Here is a 22,834-nt window from a genome sequence, read left to right as displayed (position 1 = left end):
GCAGGCTCCAGGCTCTGAGCTGTCATCACAGAGCTGGAGGTGCTGGGCTGGAACCCGTGAGCTGTGTGTGAGATCATGACCTGAGCTGAAGTTGGATGCTTAACCAACTGAGCCACCCAGGCACCCCAAGGCAAGCATTTAAAAAAATGTTTATTTTGAGAGAGAGAGAGAGAGAGAGAATTCCAAGCAGGTTCCACACTGTCAGCTCAGAGCCCAATGCACGGCTTGAACCCAAGAACCATGAGATCAGGACCTGAGCCAAAACCAAGAGTCAGATACTTAAAGAACTGAGCTACCCAGGTGCCCTAGAAGGCAGGCATTTTTAATGTTTTTTTTACTTATTAACTCCAACCATCTAAAATACCATTTGTCATATGGTAAATGCCCTACAAACAGTTGTTAAGTAAATAAAAGAAATTTTCTAAGAAGGCAAAAGGGGAAAGGAACCAGAACATAGCCATTTAATATGGTTCCTGCCTTCAACAGCGTTTATAGTCTATTTGTGAGGCAGACTCCATTAGATTCCATGACTTCTGCTTATTGTGGGTAACAAGGGAAAGGGAAAGTTAGAGTCTGAACTTCCCAGGTGGATGAAAAGTGATGAGGAATATTCATTTGGTAATTACGGTCTGCGCGGAGTTTTTCTATTTCATTCAGAACTATGATTTAAACATCGTTAAATTATTTAATTGGTGTGTTTATTTCGTCTTTGAGGTAGAGAAAACATTTGGTAGATGCTTGTACTTTGAGCCTTTCAAGGCTGGCACGCAGGGGATGAAAAAAGGTTCATCGCGGAGGGTAAGCAATGCTTGGTGTAGTGCTGCGTGCTTTTCCAAAGCGTTTTCACAAGTATAGATTTTTGTAAGGCGGACCTCTAGGTCGTTATCTGTGGGACTGTGACGATAAGACAGGCGGAGGGAAGGGACTGAATCCAAGATTGTGGCTAAAAGCCGCGGTGAGAATGCAGCCTAACGAAGGGAAGAGCTCCTCGGAAGCAACCGCGCCGGTACAACGAAAACCAACCCACGCCAAGTCTCCCCGCCTTCTCGGCCGGTCGGCGCGAACCTGGCTGCGCCTGCGCGCGGGAGGCCGCAACTAGGGAGGGGAGCAGCATGGCCCCGGCTGGGGGTCACGTGGTGCTCCGGCAGCTGCCCCGCCCCCCGTAGCCGCCCCTCCCCGCCCCGCCCCTTTCCCGGCGGGACGCTCGGAGCCGCCCCGAACTGCGCAGGGCTGCCGGGGGTGAGTGTCCGCGAGGGGCGCGCGTAGCGCAGACCCAGGAGGCCCGGGGCTGGGGCCTGGCCGGGCGGAATGCGTTGCGGGGTCCAAGGGACAAAATGGCGGCGGGTACTCCCCTTCACCCTCTCCCCTCACCTGGCAGTGTGGGCGGAGAGGGTCAGCGATCGCTGCTGGGGGAGGGGAGCCACGGCTGCTCGGGAGGGCCCGGGGTTCCTCTGAGAAGGCCTGGGGGCGAGGGTAGGCAGGCTCCCGGCCTGCGCTGCGGGTTCAACTGGGTTGGGGGTGAAGGTGGGGATGGGTACTGCCTCACCCCTTCACTGAGTACGCGGTGGTGCGCGTGTTGAGGCTTCTGGAATGTCCAAACTGCAAGGGGTTTCCATAGGAGACTCCCACCCAGCCCTTCATTTGACAGGTGATCGCCATCATTTCATTCTCCGCAGGGTTTACCACGCTTTCCCTGCTTGATGGTTCGGGTCTTAGCTCTGCTTGGGAAGCAGGGCGGTAATTGTCTTACAAATTCGTAAACTGAGGCCTGGAGGGGTGAAGACTTGAACCAGTGCCTCACACCTGGGAGTATTAGGACCCAGCCTTCTGCCTGTGTTAGTGCTCCTTCCCCCCGCCCCAGTGAGTGAAGGGATTTTTAGAAAGCAGTCAGAAAACTGGTTCTCTGAGCACCTGCTGCTGTCAAGTGGCTCCCGCTGGGATGGGGCTGCCTGCCTGAGACCAGTTTCCTGTTGCTCGTGGATTGTTCCCTCCTTCTATATGTGCCGAGATATTTTCCATGAAAATGGCTGTTCATTATAGTCATCTTACTGAATAGATAGCAATTCCTTGTAAGTACCATAGTTTGGTATGGTTTACACATTGATTTCACCAACATTAGCTATTTCATTCTCATAATCCAAGGTAGAAGGGTGGGCTAGGCATTATGTTCATTTTATGAATGGGGAAACTAAGGTTCAGAGACGTTATTACTTGCCCCAGGGTCACCAGCTGGTGAATCGTTGATCTGGGATGATGCTTTTATACCTTGGGTTGGTAATCTGACCATTATCCCACTCTGGTTTATTTTGGTGCCCTGGCCCTTGTATTTTTTTCTAGCTATGACTTTTCCTCAAAATGTGTTGGGTGCAGATTGATTTATGCCACATATGGAAATGATCTGAGTAATATTCACTAAGGAATTAATATTTTAATTAATCAGAGAGTCAATTTTTAATATGACTTGGAAAGTTTCTTTGTGGGAGGAAGTGTGAGAATGAGGGCTTTGAAGGCAGACTGATTTGAGTTTGAATCCCAGCTTCACTACTTGTCCTTTGGCAGATTACTTAATTTTTCTGAGCCGTGGTTTCCTCATCTGTAAAATAGAGATAATGTGATTCACCTCATAAATTTGTTGATAGCAGGTAAATGAGGTATGTGTACAGCATTAAGAACTGCTCCCCGCCCATAGTAAGCCCCCAACAAATACTTGCCTCTTCCTTCTCCGCATTCCCTTGAGCTGCAATTTTTTTGTTCTCTGTAGTTAACCACTTTACGTTAGTCCACCTGGTGGATTGTGCATGGACGCATAATCAATGTTGCTATACAAATGCATTTATAAATAATTTTGGTTACTAAGGTTCAAAGGATATAGTGTTTTAAACATAGATTTAAAAAATATCCTTAGGGCTTCATAGATACTTAATCACTGAAAGGTTGATTTGATGTTAACTTTATTAAAAGCTTCACTTAACTACTTTACAGGAATGTTAAGATGAAGGGGGTTGATATTCTATCTTTTCTTTCACCTTCCTACCTAGCCACAACTCAACCTAGTTTTAAAGGAGAAACAAAAGTTATTTGGGAATCCCATGTGAACATTCTTTAAACACTTAGATGGTGGTGGTAAGTGGAAAGTTAAACAGAATTCTCTCTAATGGTGCAACCTGATATCCATTGTGAAATTCACGTTTCTGAAATTGTAGAAGTGAGAACTGCAAATGGCTTGAATAACAAAATAAGTAGTAAAAATCTGTTTCCAGTTTCATGCTGGGATGGTAACCTTTTTCACACACATGTTTGGCTTTGGCAGTAGATATTATGGGAAAAGCAAAAAGATCTGCAGTTCACTGGTGAGGCCACCTTAAATTATTAGAAGGAAATGATTTATAGAAAGACTTTATTCTGGACATAAAGATTTCATGGAGCTTTGCTAAAATAATGACTACTTTTTAATGATAATTTCTTCAATAGTAAGTTCATTATATGTTTTGAAAACGTGAATTAGAATAGTAGAATTAATTGCTATGTACCAGTTTTCTATTTCAGTAATTATGTATGCATGGACAATTTTGTCTCATAAAAGCTAATCCCCTTTCATTGTTTGGAAGCATATCTCAGAGGTATTTCATTTGTAAAGATTTCAGTATGTGTTAGGCCTATTTAATATAGTATTGCAAAAGAGAGGTAGTTTTGGTTTTTTCAAAGAGGCATGCCAGGTTCATGGGAGAAGATAAATTCATCCTGTGTGATTTATTCATGGTAGTATATATGGAAGTGCTCAGAATTGAAAACTTCATTAAACAACTGGAATTATAAATAAAATGTCTATATTCTTCAAAGTACTTATTTTGCCATAATACACTTAATTTTCCACTTCGCAAAGCTGTGAACAATTACTGGTAGTTTTTGAGTATGCCTGTGACAGCATTGTGTACCAGACTCAGGGAAATACTTGGATTGTCTTCAATTTCAGAAAATGCAAGTACATGAGTGGTAGACTGTGGACACCGGAGATTGTAAACCCCAGCTTTGTTGGATTATTGGCGAACGTGAGAACAATTCATAGATGTACTCACCTGGTTTCTGTTAGATGGGTCTATATTTTTTAGAGTTACTAACAGGCTTCTCACCATTTGGGCCTGCCATTTGCTTCTTGCCCTTTCACAACCTGCGTACCTAAACTCAGATGAAGAGAGGCAGGCCTTTCCTGGCCCTTGAGCCAATCTTCCCATTTCCATTTGTAGGACTCAGGTGTTTCCACAGACTTTCTGGGACTGTAGAGCAGGCTAGGACAAGTGACACTTCAGTTTATCATTGGCAGCTACTTGTTTTGAAATCTCTGGCCCAGGGTCCGTTTCCTGTTTACTGACTTGTTTATTTTTTGTGCTCCATTTTCTGCTTGCCCATTGTTTTGCTGTAGCCTAGAGTTTCTCAAATTTATTTGAGGAGCACTGCCAAATATTTGCCACATCCATTTTTTTATATTAACTGATTTTTTTGTTTATGGTAACATTTTAGATTTTCTTTTAAAATGTAAGTAAAAGGGGCACCTGGGTGGCTCAGTTTGTTAAGCATCCAACTTTTGATTTCAGCTCAGGTCATGATCCTATGGTTCTGAGATTGAGCCCCACATAGGATTCTGTTTGGGATTCTCTCTCTCCCTCTCTCTCTGCTCGTTCTCGTTCTCTGCTTGTGCATGCTCTCTCTTAAAAATAAATATTAAAAAATAAATTGTAAGTAAAAGTGTTTTATTTAGGGAAAAATGTTATATGAATAATAGTATGGGTGGTAGTTAATGGCAAATACGAAAGTAGTAACTGCTTGAAATTTTGGAAGTTCTGGATTAGGTGTTAGGTTTTTTTTTTTTTTTTTTTAAACAACTTATTGCGATATATTTCACACCATAAAATCAGCCATTAAAGTATACATTTCAGTAGTTTTTTGGTGTATTCACAGAATTGTGCAAACATCACCCCAATTTTAGGACATTTTCAAAAACCCCATATGAAACCCCATAACAGCCATTCTCTATTCCTGACTGTCATCTCTTCTCCTTCCCACTTTCTGCATCAGCCGTAGGCAACCACTAATCTACTTTTTTTTCTCTGTGGATTTGTCTGTTCTGGCATTTCATATTAATAGAATCATATAATAGGTGGCCTTTTGTGTTTGGTTTCTTCCATTTAGCATAGTATTTTCAATGTTCACCCATGCTGTAGTGTATCAACACTTCCCCCCCCTTTTTTTTTAACTCTTTAATGTTTTAGAACAGTTTTAGGAGCACAGAAAATTTTTTTAGGGAAAGTACGGAGATTTCCCATATGTTCCCTGTCTCCACTTAGCTTTGCTTCTCCCATCATCAACATCCCCCACTAGAGTGGAATATTTGTTAAAATTGATTTAACTTACATTGACAAGTCCCTATCACACCAAAGTTCATAGTTTACATTAGTATTTACTCTTGGTGTTGTATTTATGGGTTTGAACAAATGTGTAATGACATGTATACACCATTATAATATCTTAAAGAATACTTTCATTGCCCTAAAAATTCTTTGTATTCTGCCTGTTTATCCCTTTCTCCCTAACCCCTATAACAATTGATCTTTTCCCTTCCATAGTTTTGACTTTTCCAGAAACTTCATGTCTTTTTATGGCTGAATACTATTTTATTGTGTGGATATACCACATTTTATTTATCCATTCATCAGTTGATGGACATTTGGATGGTTTCACTTGTTGAATATTATGAATAATGCTGCTATAAACATTTGTGTACAAGTTTTTGTGTGGACATATGTCTTTATTTCTCTTGGGTATATACCGAAGAGTGGAATTGCTGGGTCATATAGTAACTCTACCTTTTGAAGAACTACCAGATTATTTACAAAACCAGCCGCAGCATATGACATTCCGAAGTTTATGTTGCCTCCACAATTTTTCCACATCGTCTCCAAGACTTGTTATTGTTTGTCTTTGGGATTGTAGCCATCCTAGTGGGTGTGGGTGTGAAGTGATATCTTATTGTGGTTGTGATTTATATATCCCTAATGATTAATGATATTCAACACCTTTTCATGTTCCTATTAGCCATTTGTCTATCTGTTTTGGAAAACTGAGGACATAGCCTTTTTTTTTTTTAAGTAGGCTTCACACCCAGCGCAGAGCCCAACACAGGGCTTAAACTCATGACCCTGAGATCAAGATCTGAGCTGAGATGAAGAGTCGGACACTTAACTGACTGAGCACCCAGGCACCCCAGGACATAGTTTTTTTAACTTCTTCATTTTTATAGATGAGACTTCTGATACTCAAAGAGATCAAATGACTTCTCATGGTCACAACCAGTGATTTGGTTGATGACTCCAGTGTCTCTATGTACTCTTTCTACTACATCGTGCTTTCTCCTACTTTTTATTTTTTATTTTTATCTATCTATCTATCTATCTATCTGTCTATCTCCTACTTTTTACAAGTGAATACAGATGAAGTGATCTGGAAATTAAGATGTAGAAGACATCTGTCAGCTGGGGATGTCAGAGTAGGCTTTATGAAGATGACTTTAGAGTTGGCCTTGAATAGTTAAAAGGCTTTGAATATGTAGGAGGGTGAGAGGAAGGCAACATGGTGAGCAAATATTCTTTAGCATGGGCTTTATCAAATAAGTATTTAATGCTTATTGAATGCCAGGTACTGTTCTAGGTTCTGAGACCATAGCCGTAATGAAACCAACAAACACCATGAAGCTTATGTTCTTGTTGGGGGGGGGGGGGAGATGGACAGTATACCAATTAAGTAAATACTATAAGGTGATAAATGCTCTAGAGGAGAAGTGGGATAGGAAGTGCCGGGGGTGGGAGTCAGGATAAATGGGTTGCAATTTAATGTATTTTAATTTATTAAATAATTTAATTTTGTATGTAATCTTTACACCCAGCATGGGGCTTGAACTCTCAACCCTGAGATCAAGAGTTGTGTGCTCTACTGACTGAGCCAGCCAGGTGCCCCTAAATGGGTTGCAATTTTAAATAAAATGTTTGGGAAGGCTTCACTGAGGAAGTGATATATGAGTAAAGATGGAGTAAATCTTGAGTCTTTCAGATAAGTGGCCAATAATTAAAAAGCCCTGAGGCCTGAGTGTGTCTGGCATGTCGGGGAACATAAAGAGGCCAGTGTGGCTGGAGTGGAATGAACACCAAAGAGGAGAGGAGTTGAGGTATGGTCAGGGAGGTATGAGTGTGGTAGGCTACTATGAAGACTTTGGCTTTTACTCTGAGATGGGGAGTAACTGGGAGAGTTGTGAACAGAGAGGCACTGCATTAAAAAATAACAGTTTAATTGAGGTATAATTTATACACCATACAATTCAGCCATTAAAAAAAATGGCTTTTGTATCCACAGACTTGTGCAACCATCACCATAATGAATTTTAGAACATTTTTGCCATTTCAGAAAGAAACCTCATGCGCATTAGCAGTCACTCCCATTTTCCTCCAACTTCCTAGCCTTAGGCAACCAATAATCTATTTTCTGACTCTGTGGATTTGCCTGTTCGGGAAATTACGTATAAATTATTCGATATGTTATCTTTTGTGACTGGCTGGCTTCTTAGCATAATGTTTTTAAGGTTCCTTCATGTTGTAGCATGTATAAGCACTTTATTCCTTTTTATGGCCCAGTAATATTCCATTGTATGTATATACCACCTTCTATTTATCCATCATTTGATGGACATTTGGGTTGTTTCCACTTTTGGCCATTATGTATAATGGTGCTGTGAATACTTGTGTATAAGTTTTTGTGTGGACTTATGTGTTGTATTTCAAAAGGAACAAATACACTTGGCAAAGGATAAATTACCTGGGCTCTGATCCCAGAAGCAACTAGGTTCCAACTGCTACATTTCTTCATTCATTAGCTTTTCTTATGGGGTTAGGTCATTCTATACAGGAATATCCTTGTTGCTTTGTGTTCTATCTCGGTTTCTGCTTTGGGTTTGAGTAAAGGTTTGGCCACATTATATTGATATCCTGAAAAGTAAGATATGTTCTATGTGGAGACTTATATAATAGTAATTAAAATATTCCGATAAAATCTCAGTTTTTCAAAGTTCCTAAGAATAGGTATATCATGTTTTGTGTCCTGGGTTGGCATTCATTAGTGGGTCATAAATCAGTTCAGTGAAAGCAGCATTTGAAAAATGAGAAGGAAATCTCAGAGTACATCTCACACAATAGGTATAAACATCACTTTATGAAACTTTTGTTGCAGTTAAACATTTGTGAACTGAGTAAGGATATACTATATGTGTGTTCTGTGTACTATATAGATGGTAGTAAAAAAAAAAGTCTCTGGATTGAGAGATCATAGACTCTTAATGTAATTAATTAACAGTGTTTCTCTTGTATTTAATTAAAAAAATTTTTTGGAGACCACTGAGGTATTGTTCAGCATGGAATATTTAAAACATGCAATATTACATCCAAACTATATAAAAGAGCAATTTTATTTTTTTGTTTAATGTAATGACAAACTTGTGGTAATGAGACTTCTGTCTCTTTAAGAATAAATGTTTTTTTTGACAATCTTATGACTAAGAATATATATATATATATATGTATTTTTTTTCTTTTTTATTGTAGGAGTCACACCCCAGGGGTTTATGTGGTAAATGAGCTTCTTGGCATACCAACGGAATTAAAGAATGATGGTAAGTGATCAAACTACCTTAAACACTAACCTGTTTTTTTGTCCTTCCTTCCATCTCTTTTTCATTTATTATCTTTGCAGTATACTCTAGAGCATCAGAGAGCTTTATTTCCTTTTACAGCTTCATAGTATTTCCTATTGATTTGTGTTGTTTTTAAATAGCTCTGATGGGCAAAGTGTAGTAAAAGCATTGCTTGTTTGCCAACTGTGATGGTAAGGAATGTGGCCAAAAACCTGAAAGTAAATTAAAAATGCCTGTGATCATCCATAACAGATAATTCCCATAATGAAAGTATATTCACTTTACTTTTTGTAACATTTCCTGTAATTCTAACAAATAAGAATTGAAAACTGATAGCTTGATAGGGAAAAAGAGAAAATAATTGAGAATTAAGCTTTTGTGTTCTGCCTAATTACCAGGAAGTAAAGAGTTCAAAAAATCTCAAAAACACTTTGGTCTGAGCCTATTAATTTTACAGCAACCATCCTCTGCATTTCTATAGTTCCTGAGGGCATATTGTAATATCATACAAAAGTTATTCCTGGTGCTAACTTGAAAGTATCAAGAAAGGAGGAAGTTGATTCAGTAGCCACTGTTTATTTTTTTACCTATTTATTTTTAATCTTTATTTATTTTTGAGAGAGAGAGACAAAGCAGGAGCAGGGGAGGAACAGAGAGAGGGAGACACAGAATCTGAAGCAGGCTCCAGGCTCTGAGTTGTCAGCACAGAACCCGACGTGGGGCTTAAACTCACAAACCATGAGTTCATGACCTGAGCCGAAGTCGGATGATTAACCGACTGAGCCACCCAGGTGCCCCAGCACCCATTGTTTAAAAGTCAGGGAAGTATGATCAGATTCTCATCCAAAATGGTAAAACTGAAAAGAATTTGTGCTTAGCAGGGCTAACTTCAATTACTTATTTTTGTTGGATACCTTGTTTACAAATGATGTTCATTTATTCATGATGTACTTATTTTAGTCATTTATTCATGATATCTTTATCATGCCAATTATTCATCATTCATGGGAGAAGATAGATGGTAAATACATAAGTATATGATTTAAAATATAATTGTGAGATGTGCTACAAAGGAGTACAGGTTTGTTCGAGCATATGAAAGGGGTCCTGGCTGAGTCCGGGGGTTAAAATACTTCATTTTTTTTTTTTTTTTTAAATTTTTTTTTTTTTTTTCCAACGTTTATTTATTTTTGGGACAGAGAGAGACAGAGCATGAATGGGGGAGGAGCAGAGAGAGAGGGAGACACAGAATCGGAAACAGGCTCCAGGCTCTGAGCCATCAGCCCAGAGCCCGACGCGGGGCTCGAACTCACGGACCGCGAGATCGTGACCTGGCTGAAGTCGGACGCTTAACCGACTGCGCCACCCAGGCGCCCCATAAAATACTTCATTTTGAGAGAGTTACTGTTTAAGTTGGGACTTGAAAGACCAGTAGGTTTTATTTATTTTATTTATTTATTTATTTATTTATTTATTTATTTATTTATTTATTTAAGAACAGTAGGTTTTAGTTGGGCTAAGAGAAACACCATCATCAAGGTGTCATCAAGGATTTGATTGCTTTTCTTCCCTTCTCTCTACCATCTAGTGTGTTTCCATTATATTAAGCTTCTTTATATGATCCTAATTGCCTAGAGGCAGATTTTCTATTTTTTTGGCAGAGTATCACATGACTGATGATGTGTCCTTCTCAGTGAATCACATCAGAAAGCATATGATAGTCAGTTTGTCCTGCTTTTGGTCATGTTACCTTTGATCACTTGGTTAATACAGGATTGTTTTTTCTGTTTAAAGTTTGTGTTTTCTCTTTTGAAATTAATGAGTAGTTTGTTGAGAGAGACTTTGAGGCTGTGTAAATACCCTGTACCTCATCAAATTGTCACCCGCTAGTTTTAGCACTCAATGATGGTAACACTTACTAAACATCTGTGAGGAAAAGGTTGACATACCCACCTATCCGTGTCTGGATACTTGGATTTTTTATTTTATTTAATGTTGTAGTCTATTGCTATCATTATTTATTTTGATGCTCAAATTGTTCCAGATTTAGCCATTGGAAGCTCCTTCAACCTGGCTTTTGCCATATGTCATTATTCTTTGAGCATTTCTGTACTTTGTAGTGTAACAAACTGATCCAGGTTCATTTGTGTTTTCACTGCCTCATTCTTTTTCCCACCTTATTACACAGGCTAGGGCCTTTTTTTAAAGGGAAGTGGTGATGGTGGGCAAGATCCTTGTCTCTTTCAGCATTATAACATTAAATATGGTGTTTGTTGTAGTTTGTGAAGAGTTTTTATCACATGCTTTTTTTCATCTGTTGAGATGAAAATAGGGCTTTACTCCTTTATTTTGCTTATTTGGTATATTACATTAATTGATTTGAAAATGTTATACCAGCCTTGCATATTTGAAATAAACTCAACTTCGTTGTGATATCTTAGCTGGATTTGATGTACAAATCTGTGTGTGTGTGTGGGGGGGTATTTTCACATCTTCACTCTTGAACTGGGGGCCCATGGAACGGGATCCTTTAAGACATCCAACAAACGAGCCCACTCATGCCTGCATGGCACTGTGAAGAGCAAGAAGCCCTTTGTTGGCTGGCTGGGTGGAGTGGTTCTACCCGGAACCAGGGCTTGCAGAGCGGGTCCCCTTAAGACATCAGGGTTTGAATCCCAGCCCAGCGCCTGGGGAGGGGGAGACTGTGGAGTAGAACAAACTGGTGTGCTGGCATCTACACCGCACTGTGAGGACGGCTTAAACAGAGTGGTTTGGGACACCTGGTCCAGGGAGAATGACTGGGGTGTTGCTATTTTTCTCCCCATCACAACAAGGTGGGGCTTCAGGGAATGGGCAATGGGCCCACAGTGGAGGCATGATGCACCTACACCAAATCACGTCTCTCCACGCCTGGTAACTGCATATCTACTGGAGCAAGACTGACACTGACCAGACCAGACAGCCCCTCATCCAGACCAACGCAGTCACTGGTTCCACCGCACCATCAGATATCTGTCTAATGGTTTTGCATTTTCTGATTTGAGTTTTGGTCAGTCCTTACTGTTTATATACATGTATAAGTATATAATTTTTTTTTTTCTTCTTCCTTTTCTTCTGCATGTTCCTTCCCTTCCCTATTCTGGTTACTCTGGTTGTTGGTTTGTTTAAAGAGACATTTTTAATCTATTCTTTTTATACCTCTTCTGTATCTCCTTCTTTATTTTCCCCCCTCTGTCTCTCTGGATTAAGCCATATAGTTCCTCTGATTCTTTGCCTGATCAGTTTTTTTTTTTTTTTCTTTTCTCTTTCCTCACCCCTGTCATTTCTCTCTTATTCCTATGGGATAAGGCTTCTTCTACCACCAACCCCCCCCCCCCCCTTAAAGATTTTTTCCAGGGTTACTTCAACAAACAAAGCATACCTGGCAGAAGGCCCAGACCACCACTACGAGTAGGGAAATAAAGCAACCAGAGTCACAACAACAGAGAACATGCAACACACTCCAAAAACACCTCCTGAAGGGCCAAGCCCTGGACAGTATATGAGCCTTTTTTGATATAATAGTGCTCGCAGGTGCAGGCCACATAATAAGCTATTAAAACACACAAGGGACAGAAAACTATCCAAAATGATGATCCAAAAGAATTCTCCTCAAAAGAAATTCCAGGAAGAAATGCCAGCTAGAGAATTGCTGAAAACAGATATAAACAATATATCTGAGCAAGAATTTAGAATAATAGTCATAAAATTCATAGCTGGGCTTTAAAAAGCATAGAAGACAGCAGAGAATCTATTGCTTCAGAGATCAAGGAACTAAGAAATAGTCACCATGAAATAAGAAATACTGTAAATGAAGTACAAAATAAACTAGATGCAGTGACATCAAAGATGGAGGAAGCAGATGGGAGAATAAGTGAAATGGAAGATAAAATTATGGAAAATGATGAAGCCAAGAAAAAGATAAGAAAATACTAGATGAGGAGGGGGGAATTAGAGAACTAAGTGATTCAATGAAATGTAATAGTATCCATATCATAGTTTCAGAAGAAAAGAGAAAGGGGCAGAAGGTTTACTTGAACAAATTATAGCTGAAAACTAATTTGGGGAAGGAGGCAGACATCCAAATCGAGGAGGCACAGAGAACTCCCTTCAGATTTAACAAGAATATGTCTTCTCCATGGGATATCATGCTGAAACTGGCAAAATACAAAGATAAAGAGAGAATTATGAAAGCAGTTAGGGACAAATGGGCCTTAACCTACAAGGGTAGACATATAAGGGTAGTAGCACACCTGTCCACTGAAACTTGGCAGGCCGGAAGGGAATAGCAGGAAATATTCAATGTACTGAATAGGAAAAATATGCAGCCAGGAATCCTTTATTCAGCAAAACTGTCATTCAGAATAGAGGGAGACAGAAAGGCTTTCCCAGACAAACAAAAACTGACGGAGTTCATGACCACTAAACCAGCCATGCAAGAGATTGGAAGGGTGACTCTGTGAGTGGAATGCTGCAAAGACTACAGAGGACCAGAGATATCACTACAAGTGTGAAACCTACAGATAACACAATGACACTAAATCCATATCTTTGAATAATCACTCTGAAGGTAAATGGACTAAATGCTCCAATCAAAAGACATAGGGTATCAGAATGGACAAAAAAACAAGACCCATCTATATGCTGTCTACAAGAGACTCATTTTGGATCTGAGAACACCTTCAGATTGAAAGTGAGGGGATGGAGAGCCATCTATCATGCTACTGGAAGTCAAAAGAAAGCTGGAGTAGCCGTACTTATATGAGACAAACTAGATTTTAAACTAAAGGCTATAGCAAGAGATGAAGAAGGGCATTATATCATAATTATGGGGCTCTATCAAGAAGAGCTAACAATTGTAAATGTTTATGCCCCCAACTTGGAAGAACCCAAATATATAAATCAGTTAATCACAAACAAAAGCAACCTTATTGGTAAGAATACAGTAATTGCAGGGGACTTTAATACTCCACTTACAGCAATGGACAGATCGTCTAGGCAGAAAATCAATAAAGACACAATGGCCTTGAATGATACACTGGACGAAATGGACTTGACATTATTGACATATATTGACATCTTGACATATATTCAGAACTCTTCATCCAAAAGCAGAAGAATACACATTCTTCTTGAGTACACATGGAACATTCTCCAAGATAGATCACATACTGGGTCACAAAATAGTCCTCAATAAATATAAAAGAATTGAGATCATACCATGCATATTTTCAGATCACAAAGCTATGAAACTTGAAACCAACCACAAGACAAAGTTTGGAAAGCCACCAAATGCGTGGAGATTGAATAATATCGTACTAAGGAATGAATGGGTCAACCAGGCAATTAAAAAAAATTAAAAATGTATAGAAGCAAATGAAAATGAAAACAAGACAGTCGAAACCTTTTGGGATGCAGCAAAGGCAGTCCTAAGTGGAAAATACATTGCAATCCAGGCCTATCTCAAGAAATAAGAAAAATCCCAATACAAACTTAACCACACACCCAAAGGAACTAGACGCAGAAGAGCAAAGAAACCCCAAAGCCAGCAGAAGAAGAGAAATAATAAAGATTAGAGCAGAAATAAATAATATAGAATCCAAAAAAACCCAGTAGAACAGATCAATGAATCTAACAGCTGGTTTTTTAAAAAAATAAAATTGAGAACCCCCTAGCCAGACTTCTCAAAAAGAGAAGAGAGAGAACCCAAATACATAAAAATCATGAATGAAAGAGGAGAGATCACAACCAATCACTCAGATATACAAACAATTTTTAGAGAATACTATGAAAAATTATGCCAACAAACTGGACAACCTGAAATGGACAAATTGCTAGACACCCACGCACTACTAAAACTCAAACGGGAAGAAATAGAAAATTTGAACAGACCCATAACCAACGAAGAAATTGAATCATTTATCAAAAGTCTCCCAACAAATAAGAGTCTTGGGCCAGATGGCTTCCCAGGGGAATTCTAACAGACATTTAAAGCGGAGTTAATACCTATCCTTCTCAAGCTGTTCCAAGAAATAGAAATGGAAGGAAAGCTTCTGGATTCATTCTATGAAGCCAGCATTACCTTGATTCCCAAACCAGACAGAGACCCCACAGGCCAATATCCCTGATGAACATGAATGCAAAAATTCTCAACAAGATACTAGCAAATCGAATTCAACAGTGTATTAAAAAGAATTATTCACCATAACCCAAGTGGGATTCATTCCTGGGCTGCAGGGCTGGTTCAACATTTGCAAATCAATGTGATACATCACATTAATAGAAGAAAGGGTAAGAACCATATGATTTTGACAATAGATGCAGAAAAAACATTTGACAAAATACAGCATCCTTCCTTATTAAAAACCCTCAGGAAACTCGGGATAGAAAGAACATACCTTAACATCAAAAAAGCCATATATGAGGGGCACTTGGGTGACTGTTGATTGAGCATCCGACATCGGCTTGGTCATGGTCTTGCAGTTTGTGAGTTACAGCCCCACGTTGGGCTCTGCTGACAGCTCAGAGCCTGGAGCCTGCTTTGGGTTCTATATTGCTCTTTCTGCCTCTCCCCCACTCATGATCTGTCTCTCTGTCTCAAAAATAAATACACATTAAAAAATTAAAGCCATATATGAAAAGCCCACAACTAATATCATCCTCAATGGGCAAAAACAGAGCTTTCCCCCTGAGATCAGGAACACAACAGAGATGTCCACTATCGCCACTATTGTTTAACACAGTGTTGGGAGTCCTAGCCTCAGCAGTCAGACAACAAAATGTAATAAGAGGCATCTAAATTGGCAAAGAAGAAGTTCAGACTCACTTTCTGCACATGACATGATACTCTACATGGAAAACCTGAAAGACTCCACCAAAAAGCTGCTAGAACTGATACATGAATTCAGCAAGGTTGCAGGATACAAAAATCGGTGTACAGAAATCGGTTGCATTTCTATGCACCAATAATGAAGCAACAGAAAGAGAAATCAAGAAATCGATCCCATTTGGAATTGCACCAAGAACCATAAAATACATAGAAATAAATGTAACCAAAGATGTAAAAGATCTATATGTTTAACTATAGAAAACTTATGAAAGAAATTGGAGAAGACACAAAGAAATGGAAAAACATTCCATTCTCATGGATTGGAAGAACAAATATTGTTAACATGTTGATACTACCCAAAACAATCTACACATTCAATGCAATCCCAATCAAAATAACACCAGCATTCTTCACAAAGCTAGACAAACAATCCTAAAATTTGTATGAAACCACAAAAGACCCCAAACAGCCAAAGTAATATTGAAGAAGAAAACCAAAGTAGGAGGCATCACAATCCCAGACTTTAGTCTCTACTACAAAGTTGTAATCATCAAGACAGTATGGTGTTGGCACAAAAACAGACACACAGACCAATGGAACAGAATAGAGAACCCAAAAACGGACCCACAAATGTATGGCCAACTCATCTTTGTCAAAGCAGGAAAGAGTATCCAATGGAAAAAAGGCAGTCTCTTTAGCAAATGGTGCCTGGAGAACTGGACAGCAACATGCAAAAGAATGAAACTGGACCACTTTCTTACACCATACATAAAAATAAACTCAAAATGGATGAAAGACTTAAATGTGAGACAAGAAACCATCAGAACCCTAGAGGAGAAGACAGGCAACAACCTCTTTGACCTCAGCCATAGCAACTTCTTACTCGACACATCTCCGAAGGCCAGGGAAATAAAAGCAAAAATGAACTATTGGGATCTCATCAAGATAAAAGACTTCTGTACTGCAAAGGAAACAATCAACAAAACTGAAAGGCAACTGACAGAATGGGAGAAGATATTTGCAAATGACACATCGGATAAAGGGTTAGTATCGAAAATCTATAAAGAATTTACCAAACTCAACACCCGAAAAATAAACAATCCAGTGAAGACATGGGCAGAAGACATGAATAGACACTTTTCCAAAGAAGACATCCAGATGGCCAACAGACATATGAAAGATGCTCAACATCACTCATCATCAGGGAAATACAAATCAAAATCACACTGAGACACCACCTGACACTGGTCAGAGTGGCTAAAATTAGCAACTCAGGAAGCAACAGATACTGGCAAGGATGTAGAGAAACGGGAACCCTCTTACACGGTTGGTGGGAATGCAAACTAGTGCAGCCACTCTGGAAAACAGTATGGACGTCCCTCAAAATATTAAAAATAGAACTACCCTTTGACCTAGCAATTGCACTACTAGGAATTTATCTAAAGGATGCAGGAATGCTGATTCATAGTGGCACTTGTACCCCAGTGTTTATAGCAACGCTTTCAACAATAGTGAAAGAATGGAAAGAGCCCAAATGTCCATCAACTGATGAATGGGTAAAGCAGATGTGGCTTATATCTACAATGGAATACTACTTGGCAACGAGAAAGAATGAAATCCTGCCATTTGCAACAACCTGGATGGAACTGGAGAATATTATGCTAAGTGAAATAAGTCAGAGAAAGACAGGTATCATGTTTTTACTCATATGTGGAAGTTGAGAAACTTAAGACCATGGGGGAAGGGAAAGGGAAAGGGAAAAAATAGTTTTAGGAAAGGGAAAGGGAAAAAATGGTTTTAAACAGAGAGGGAGGCAAACCCATAAGAGACTCTTAAATACAGAGACCAAACTGAGGGTTGATGGTAGGGCACGGGGGAGAGGGGAAAATGGTTCATGGGCATTGAGGAGGGCACTTGTTGGGATGAGCACTGGGTGTTGTGTGTAAGCGATGAATTATGGGAATCTACCCCCAAAACCAAGAGCGCACTGTATGCACTGTATGTTAGCCAACTTGACAATAAATTATATTAAAAAAAAAATAGTTTGAACTGGCAATTTACTTTGCTTGTATTATCCTGTTAGGTTCTGTTATCAGGGTGATGCAGACCTCATAAAATGAGTTGTGTTCCTTCTATTTTATTTTCTTTATGAATTTAGTGTAATTTTTTGTTTACATGGTTTGGAAAATTCACCAGTGGAACCCATGGGATCTGGATTTTTTTCTTTTGTGGGACTCAGTTTCTTTAATAAATACTCAGATTTTGTTTCGTTTTATGCCAACGTTTGATAATTTATGTTTTCCAAGGAATTTGCATTTCATCAAATACTGTAAATTGATATTTTTAATATCCTTTTTTTTTCTTTAAAGGTTGGAGGTTCTAGAATCTACAGTGATGTTTCTTTTTAATTCCTGATAATGGTTAGTTTTGTGTTTTTTTCCTTGATCAACATTTCATTGGTGTTTTCAAATAGCCCATTTTAGGTTTTATTAGTTTTTTACTATCATAGGTTTGTCTTGTATTTTATTTATTTTTGGTGCTTAATATTTCCTTCTTTTCTGGAATTAATATGCTACTGTTTCTAGCTTCTTGAAATAGAGACTCAGATAATTGGTTTTTAGCTTTTTGACATTCTCTCATTTATGGCTATACATTTTCCTTTAAGCATGGCTTTGGTTGCTGTACAAGTACTGATGTATCATATTTTTATTATGATTCAGTTGAAAGTATTTTAAAATTTCCAGTGTGGCTTCTTGTATGTATGTTAGTTAGAAATGTATTGCCTAATTTCCTAACGTACAGGGATTCTTCTGGTTGTCTCTCTTTGGTACTTTCTATTCTTTGAAATTTAGTGCGGCCTGCTTATGACCCAGGATATCAACAGTCTGGAAAATTCCATACACTGGAAAAGAATGTATATTCGATCATTGTTGAGTGTTGGGTTCCAGATGTGTCAGATATGTCAAGTTTGCTCGTTATGGTGTTCAGACTTCTGTATTGTTAACTCTTTTTGTCTATTCTGCCATCTTCTTAAGAGGTATGTTAAAATCTTCCATAGTAATAGTGTTTTTTTTTCTATTTCAGTTTTTCCTTTTGTAATATTAGATGTATATTTAGAATTGTTACATTTTACTGGTTGATGAACCTTTTATCATTTTGAAATATCACTTTGTCTCTAGCAGTAATCCTTGCCTTAATGTTGGCTTTGTTCAATATTGATATAGTTACCATTCTTTTTTAAATTTAATTCCAGCAGAGTTAACATACAGTGTTATATTAGTTTCTGGTATACAATATAGTGATTCAACAATTCTCTGTATTAGTTTGTCTCTTGTTCTTGTTCATTTGTTTGATTTCTTAAATTCTGTATATGAGTGGAATTGTATGCTATTTGTCTTTCTCTACCTGACTTATTTTACTTTGCATTATACACTCTAGACCCATTCATGTTGTTGTAAATGGCAAGATTTCATTCCACCTTATGGCTGAGTAATATTCTAATTTATGTGTATATTACATCTTCTTTATCCATTCATCTGTCAATGGCTGCTTCCATAATTTCACTATTGTAAATAATGCCGCAATATAGAGATGCATATATCTTTTTGATTTAATGTTTTTATATTCTTTGGGTAAATACCTCATAGTGGAATTGCTGGATCATATTGTAGTTCTATTTTTAATTTTTTGAGGAACCTTCTTACTGTTTTCTTCAGTGGCTGTACCATTTTGCATTCCCACCAGCAGTGCACAGGGTTCCTTTTTTTCCACATCCTCACTGGCACTTGCTGTTTCTTGCGTTTTTGATTTTAGACATTCTGACAGGTGTGATGTGATAGCTCATTGTGGTTTTGATTTGCATATCCCTGATGATCAGTGATGTTGAACATCTTTTCATGTGTCTGTTAGCTGTCTGTCTTTTGAGAAATGTCTGTTCTGTCCTCTGCCCATTCCTTAATTGGATTATTTGCTTTTTTGTGTGTTGAGTTGTATAAGTTCTTTATATATTTTGGATACTCACCCTTTATCAGATATGTCCTTTGCAAATATCTTCTTCCATTCCATAAGTTGTCTTTTAGTTTTGTTGATTATTTCCTTTGTGCAGAAGGCTTTTATTTTCATGTAGTCCCATGCCTCAGGAGACATATGTAGAAAAATGCTGCTATAGCCAATGTCAGAGAAATAAACTGCCTGTGCTTTTCTCTAGAATTTTTATGGTTTTAGGTCACATTTAAGTCTTTAATTAATTTGAATTTATTTTTGTGTATGGTGTAAGAAAGTGGTCCAGTTTCATTGATTTGCTCATAGCTGTCAGCTATTCCCAACAGCATTTGTTGAAGAGACTGTCTTTTCCCCATTGTATACACTTGCTCCCTTTGTCAAATATTAATTGACCATAAATGTTGACATATTTGTAGGCCCTCTATTCAGTTCTGTTGATCTATGTTTTTGTGCCAGTACTATACTGTTTTGATTATTATGGCTTTGTAATATAACTTGAAATCTGGGATTGTGATACCTCCAATTTTGTTGTTCTTTTTCAAGTTGGGTTTCTTTTTTTTTTTTTTTTTTTTTGCCATTTGGGGTCTTCTGTGGTTCCATATAAATTTTAGGTTAATTTGTTCTAGTTCTGTGAAGAATGCTGTTGGTATTTTGATAGGGATTGCATTAAATCTGTAGGTTGCTTTGGGTAGTAGGGACATTTTAACAATATTTGTTCTCCTAGTCCATGAGCATGGAATATCTTTCCACTTATTTGTGTTGTCTTCAATATCTTTCATCATTGTTTTATAGTTTTCAGGTATAGGTCTTTCACCTTTTTGGTTAAATGTATTTCCAGGTATTTTATTATTTTTGGTGCAATTGTGAATGGGATTGTTTTTTAATTCTCTTTCTGCTACTTCATTATTAGCTTATGGAAATGCGGTGGATTTCTGTGTATTGATTTTGAATCCTGTGACCTCACTGAGTTTATTTATTGTTCTAGTAGTTTTTTGGTGGAATTCTTAGGGTTTTTGATATATTGTATGATTCATTTGCAAATAGTGAAAGTTTTACTTCTTCCTCACTGGTTTGGATGCTTTTTATTTCTTTTTCTTGTCTGATTGTTGTGGCTAGGACTTCCAGGACTATGCTGAATAAACATGGTAAGAGTGGACATCCTTGTCTTCTTCCTGATCTTAGCTCTCAGTTTTTGATGTTGTTTGCTGTGAGTTTTTCATATATGGCCTTTATTATGTTGAGATATATTAACTCTCAACCTACGTGGGTGAGGGTTTTAATCATGAAGGGATGTTGTACTTTGTCAGGTGCTTTTTCTGCATCTATTGAAAGGATCATATGGTTTTTATCCTTTCTCTTGTTATGATATAGCAAGTTGATTGATTTGTGAATATTGAACCAGTCTTGCAACCCAGGAGTGAATCCCACTTAATCGTGGTGAATGATTTTTTTATATTGTTGGATTTGGTTTGCTAGTATTTTGTTGAGGGTTTTTACATCTGTGTTCAATAGAGATAGTGGCCTGTAGTTCTCTTTTTTTGTAACGTCTTTATCTGATTTTGGTATCAGGATAATGCTGGCATCATAGAATGAATTTGGAAGCTTTTCTTCCTCTTCTATTTTCTGGAATAGTTTGATAGTATAGGTATTAACTCTTCATTAAATGTTGAGTAGAATTCGCTTGTTGAAGTTCTTTGGTCCTGGATTTTGTTTTTTGGGAGTTTGTTTTTTTGACTATTGATTCACATTGATTGCTGGTAATCAGTCTGTTCAGATTTTTTTTTAAATTTTTTAATGTTTTATTTATTTATTTTTTTTTTTTTGAGAGCGTTCTTACGGGTGCGAGATAGAGTAATAGTGGGGGAGGGGCAGAGAGAGATGGAGACACAGAAAGTGAAGAAGGCTCCAGGCTCTGAGCTGTCAGCATGGAGCCCAACACGGGGCTCACACTTGGGAATCGTGAGATCATGACCTGAGTCATAGTTGATTGCTCAACTGACTGAGCCACCCAGGCATCTCTGTTCAGATTTTCTATTTCTTCCGATTTCATTTTTGGTAGTTTATATGTTTCTAGAAATGTATCCATTTCTTCTAGGTTGTCCAATTTGTTGGCATATAATTTTTCATAATATTCTTTTACAATTCTTTGTATTTACATTATTTCTGTTGGTATTTCTCCTTTTTTCATTTCTGATTTTGTTTGAGTCCTCTCTGTCTCTCTCTTTGATGAGTCTGGCTAAAGGTTTATCAATTTTGTTGACTTTTTTAATTAAAAAAATTTTTAATGTTTATTTTTGAGAGAGCAGGAGAGGGGCAGAGAGAGAGAGAGGGAGACACAGAATCAGAAGCAGGCTCCAGGTTTTGAGCTGTCAGCACAGAGCCCAACACAGGGCTTGAACTCACCAACCTTGAGATCATGACCTGAGCTGAAGTTGGACACTTAACCGACTGAGCCACTCAGGCACTCCTGTTGATCTTTTTGAAGAACCAGCTCCTTATGGGGTACCTGAGTGGCACAGTTGGTTAAGCGTCTGATTTTGGTTCAGGTCATGATCTGTGGTTCGTGAGTTCAAGCCCCACATCAGGTGCAGTGCAGTGCTGAGCCTGCGTGGGATTCTTTGTGTCTCTGTCTCTCTGCCCTCCCCCTCCATTTGCATTCTCTCTCTCTCTCAAAATAATTAAACTTAAAAAAACAACAACAACAACAAACCAGCTCCTTATTTCATTGTTCTGTTCTATTGGTTTTTTAGTTTCTGTTTCATTTATTTCTTTTCTCATCTTTATTATGTCCTTCCTTGTACTGGTTTTGGGTTTTGTTATTCTTTTCATATTCCTTCAGGTGAAAGTTTAAGTTGTTTAAGATGTTTCTTTCCTCATGAGGTAGACCTGTGTTGCTCTAAATTTTCCGTTTAGAACAGCTTTTGCTGCATCCCAAAGATTTTGGACCATTGTGTTATGATTTTCATTTGTCTACATGTATTTTTTTTATTTTGTTTGAGTTTTTGGTTGATGTATTCATTGTTCAATAGCATGTTATTTAACCTCCATGTATTTGTGTTCTTTCCAGGTTTTTTCTTTTGGTTCATTTCTAGTTTCGTAGTGTTGTGGTTGGAAAAGATGCATGGCATGACTTCAGTCTCTTTGAATTTGTTGAGACTTGTTTTGTGGCCTAACACGTGATCTATTCTGGAGAATATTCCTTGTGCACATGAAAATAATGTGTATTCTGTTGT

General features: G+C 38.2%; 1 protein-coding gene across 3 annotated transcripts in view; it reads left to right on the top strand.

Moving 5' to 3' along the window:
* The first annotated feature begins 1,185 nt into the window (after nt 1-1,185).
* SCAPER (S-phase cyclin A associated protein in the ER) overlaps nt 1,186-22,834 on the top strand; it is a 508,094-nt gene continuing 486,445 nt past the window's right edge. The window contains exons 1-2 of one of the 3 annotated variants that reach the window (XM_030317623.2): nt 1,186-1,239; nt 8,643-8,710. In XM_030317623.2, the coding sequence (XP_030173483.1) occupies nt 8,705-8,710 (6 nt within the window). In that variant the 5' untranslated portion in view covers nt 1,186-1,239; nt 8,643-8,704. The remainder of the gene's footprint in view (nt 1,240-8,642; nt 8,711-22,834) is intronic. The other 2 variants (XM_030317622.2, XM_030317624.1) reach the window with 2 other exon arrangements.

This window comes from Lynx canadensis, chromosome B3 (assembly GCF_007474595.2).
Source record: "Lynx canadensis isolate LIC74 chromosome B3, mLynCan4.pri.v2, whole genome shotgun sequence".
Classification (NCBI taxonomy): Eukaryota; Metazoa; Chordata; class Mammalia; order Carnivora; family Felidae; genus Lynx; species Lynx canadensis.
Note: the sequence above shows the minus strand (reverse complement) of the source record. Positions and strands in the feature narration are given on the sequence as shown.